Source organism: Vigna radiata, chromosome 1 (assembly GCF_000741045.1).
Source record: "Vigna radiata var. radiata cultivar VC1973A chromosome 1, Vradiata_ver6, whole genome shotgun sequence".
Classification (NCBI taxonomy): domain Eukaryota; kingdom Viridiplantae; phylum Streptophyta; class Magnoliopsida; order Fabales; family Fabaceae; genus Vigna; species Vigna radiata.
Genome location: NC_028351.1, coordinates 16,409,973 through 16,414,198, shown reverse-complemented (window position 1 = coordinate 16,414,198; position 4,226 = coordinate 16,409,973). Strand labels below are relative to the sequence as shown.

Genomic DNA, 4,226 nt, shown 5'->3' with positions numbered 1-4,226 from the left:
CTGAAAGCAATTACCACTCATCGTCACAATCACAATGGAAAACAACGTCAATGTCAATTCTAGCAGTGTTCCTCATAACGAGGACAACATCAACACTGGCGAAACCATTCAGTTGCCGGTACCGGAATCTGAAGACAAGCCCGACACTAAATCCGATGCCGAATCTGATGCGAAACCCGCCACCGAACCCGATCCCAAACCCAACGCCGAACACGATGCCGAACCCGGCGCCGAACCCGATGCCAAACCCGACGGCGAATCCGATACCAAACCGGACGGCGAAACTGAAAAGGCCACAGATTCGGAACAAGTTACTGAAAAGGAAGAATCCAAAGAAGTGGAGGAAAAAGAAAAGAAAGAAGAAGAAAAGCAAGAAACTGTGGAGGCTGAACCGGAATCTCCGGTTCCGAGTCTCGACAAGGTTTTAGATGAGATTGACCAATTTCTCGTGACATTACAACAAAATGTCGAAGCCGGAGAATCAACCCCATTGGAAATCCCTAATTTCATCCCCGTTTTCTTGCATCTGGTGGAACAGAAGATAGTGAAGTACGACACGGGTGCAATGAAATGGGGAGAAACAATTGAAGACGATTCCTCGCTTTTGGGATGCGCGAATCGCATTTCGAGGCTGATGAACCATTTCATTGAGTACTCGCGATCTCACGCAGAGAAAGAACAAGGGGGCGAGGAGAAGGAGAAAGTCCGAATAGACTTCATGATCAACGGCGTCAGCGTGATTCAGCAGCGTGTGATGTCGTTTTTGGAGGACGAGTTCCGTACACTGATGGAAGAATCTAGAAACCCAAATAAAGGAGACTCAAAGGGAAAACAACAGGTGGCAGACTCCTTAGAGTCTGAGCCACTCGAAGAAAGTATTCCCGAATTCCCAGGTTTCACGGAGGAAGCCATTGCGAATCTGAACAAAATCGCCAAGGAAATGGTAGCCAGCGGTTACGAAAACGAGTGTTGCCAAGTCTACGCACTTTCACGGAGGCATGCGTTTGAGGACGGCATGAACAAAATTCTTGGGTACGAGAAGCTCAGCATAGACGAGATTCAGAGAATGCAGTGGGAAACACTGGAGCGCGAAATCCCCACATGGATCAACACCTGGAAGGAGTGCACCTCTGTATGGTTCCCCGGAGAGCGAAAGCTAGTAGAAATGGTGTTCGGCAACGAAGCAGACACCGTGGTGAGCCTCATGGGCAACATTTCCCGCTCAATTGTCATTCAGCTGCTTAATTTCGGGGAGAGCATTGCGATGACAAAACGCGCCGGCGAAAAACTCTTCAAACTCTTGGACATGTACGAGACTCTACGAGACGCCATTCCTATAATGGAGACCTTGTTCCCGGATGACATAATGGGGGAAATCAAGACCGAAACGACATCCGCAAAATGTCGTCTCGGCGAGGCAGCGGTGTTAATATTCTGCGACCTGGAGAATTCGATTAAATCGGAGACTGGAAGAACTCCGGTGGCGGGAGGCGCGGTTCATCCTCTGACACGTTATATCATGAACTACCTAAGGTTAGCGTGTGAGTATAAAGATACTTTGGAGGAAGTGTTCAAAGAGCATTCGAAAATCGAGCGTGCGGATTCAACTAGCAGGCCTCGCTACGAAACCGAGGAGAGCAAATCGAAGAACGAGAACAAACACAAAGAGGATGAGTCGCCGTTTGCAGCACAATTAATGCGGGTGATGGAACTTCTGGACTCGAATCTGGAGGGGAAGGCGAAGCTGTACAAGGAGGTTGCGTTGAGCTGCATTTTCATGATGAACAATGGAAGGTACATAGTGCAGAAGATAAAAGGATCTGCGGAGATCTACGAAGTGATGGGAGAAACGTGGTGTCGTAAGAGATCGACGGAGCTGAGGACTTACCACAAGAACTACCAGGTGGAGACGTGGAGCAAGATTCTGAGCTACCTGAGCCCTAAAGGATTAAGCGATCACGGGAAGGTGCAGAAGCCGGTGCTGAAGGAGCGGTTCAAGGCGTTCAACGCAGCATTTGAGGAGATTCACAAGACGCAGAGCATGTGGGTGGTGAGCGATGAACAGCTTCAATCGGAACTTAGGGTTTCCATCTCTGCACTTGTTATTCCTGCCTACAGATCCTTCTTGGGGAGGTTTTCACAGTATTTGGATCCGGGCAGACAAACCGAGAAGTATATAAAGTACCAAGCTGAGGATATAGAGACTTACATTGACGATTTGTTCGACGGGAACGCACACGGGCGTCGCTAGATAGGAACAAACGCACACAACACAGTGGATCAACGAAGAAAGAGAAAACTTCAGGGAAGATGGACACGTGGCAGCACCTGCGTCTGTGTTCAGGCTTTTTCCTTGATTTGGTGCTTCTGTTTCCGCAAGGGTCGTTTGAATGTAATCTCATGATAGTATTATTATTATGACCTTTGTTTTGTATACATGCAGGATTAATTTGGTTAGTCTTTAGGGTGAGTCACTGAGTTCCTATCTCGTGTTCAATTCATCACCTTTTTCTTTTCCTTTTCTTACCTAATTTGAATTCTCGACTGAGTTTCTATAATTAACTTTTCTTCCTCTTTAGATGTTTCATATTTCTAGTTAAAACTCCTATATAATATATTCTTGTACCTCGCATTTCAATTATATATGGAAATAAACACTTGTAATGTAATAATATATAATATAATAATCTAATCAAATCAATTGTAACTTATAATTTGAGTATTATATATATAATATTCCGTAATAATTGTTAAATGATAAAAAATCAACAAGAGATTTATGTCTTTTATTTATTTAGAATATCTCTTATATAATTTCACATAGGTTTAAAAATATCTAAAATACAAAGTAATTTTGAAGGGAGTACTCATTCAATTTTCATATTCATTTTTGTATTCACATTTTTCTTATATTCTTACCAATTACAGTGTTCATAAATATTCTGCAAATGGATTTTTGTCTTATCAACAACTTAGCCATCAACACTTAAAAGTGGAGCATGACTCCCTTAAAAGACTTACTTTCTTTACTTTAAGAAATCTATGTTTTTTTTCCAATAAAAACATTTGACATCAATTGTGGACTAAGTAAACTATTCATAGATCATAAGTTTTATAGTGCTTATCAGAATCAAGATTGCATCGTCATCTACGATTGCTTAGATGTATCCATCGAACAATGAGCTCTCACAACACACATTGAGGGTCTTCCTTAAAGAAATGAAGAAAATATTCAAAATGAAATAATGAAATGTAGAACAAATTTGATAAGGATTTGGAGTTTTTAATGGTGCACCATAGATTCGAGTTGATTCAATATCAGAATGAGTTAAGTCAACATTGAAATGAGTTGTAGGCTTTCCACGAACAATTGGAAATATTCAATTATGACCGAACTACTCATTGATATCAACAAGTCAACCAAGGTTGAATCCTACATAATGAACAAATTTTTGAATCCCTAAACTAGGGGAATGAGGTACAAACAATTCATGATATTTGGTCTTTGAATGTAGTAAGACGCTCATACCCCCATGTTTTCAGGCAAACAATCATTCTCAGGCCAACCATTTGGCGTGCCCCTTTTCCTAGTCCAAGGACATTCATTACAGTAAGAGTCATGAACCTTTTGATCAACAAAAGCCTTTTAAGGAATGCCCCCATTGAATAAGGTGATGAAGGAAAATTGCATTAGTTATCTTTCTTCTATGTTTTTATTTGTTTTGATTATTTAATTGAGTTATCTTTCTTCTCTTAATCATGTCAAAAGTAATAGTTTTTACATCATAAGGTGTTTGAATCTACATGCATATTGATCATATGAGTTCAAGGGTTTCTAGGTTTGATTAAGAATATACTTTGATTGAACTTAGGATCTTTCATATGAATGAATGAATTTTTGCTACCAATTGAGAATGTACTTTGATTAGTGATAAGAACTTTAACAATAATTAATTAAGATTTTACTTTGATTAATTAACTTTTGATTTAGTTAGGAGATTAAAGAATAAACATGAGTAAACGTAATGGGATTTAATTGAGAATGTACTTTCGTTGAATTTATTGTGAATAATCTAGAAAGGTCTTGCTTTTGATTGAGAATCTACTTTGGTTAATGGTAAGGTCGCCCTCAAATTATTTAAGAATGTACTTTAATTAATTTGAAACTCAACCAATAATCAATTCAACAATAATCTGTGAATAACCGATGATGAATGTATCTTCAA

The 4,226-nt window shown here is 40.0% G+C and overlaps 1 protein-coding gene across 1 annotated transcript; it reads left to right on the top strand.

Annotated features, from left to right (window-relative positions):
• Positions 1-2,432, top strand: LOC106758241 (exocyst complex component EXO70B1). The gene has a single exon (XM_014641185.2). The coding sequence runs from the start codon at positions 35-37 to the stop codon at positions 2,249-2,251; it is 2,217 nt and encodes a 738-aa protein (XP_014496671.1). The 5' UTR covers positions 1-34; the 3' UTR covers positions 2,252-2,432.
• The last annotated feature ends 1,794 nt before the right edge of the window (positions 2,433-4,226 follow it).

Excerpts from the sequence above, each read along its gene's own strand:
- LOC106758241 (XM_014641185.2), top strand. The coding sequence starts at position 35 with ATGGAAAACAACGTCAATGTCAATTCTAGCAGTGTTCCTCATAACGAG.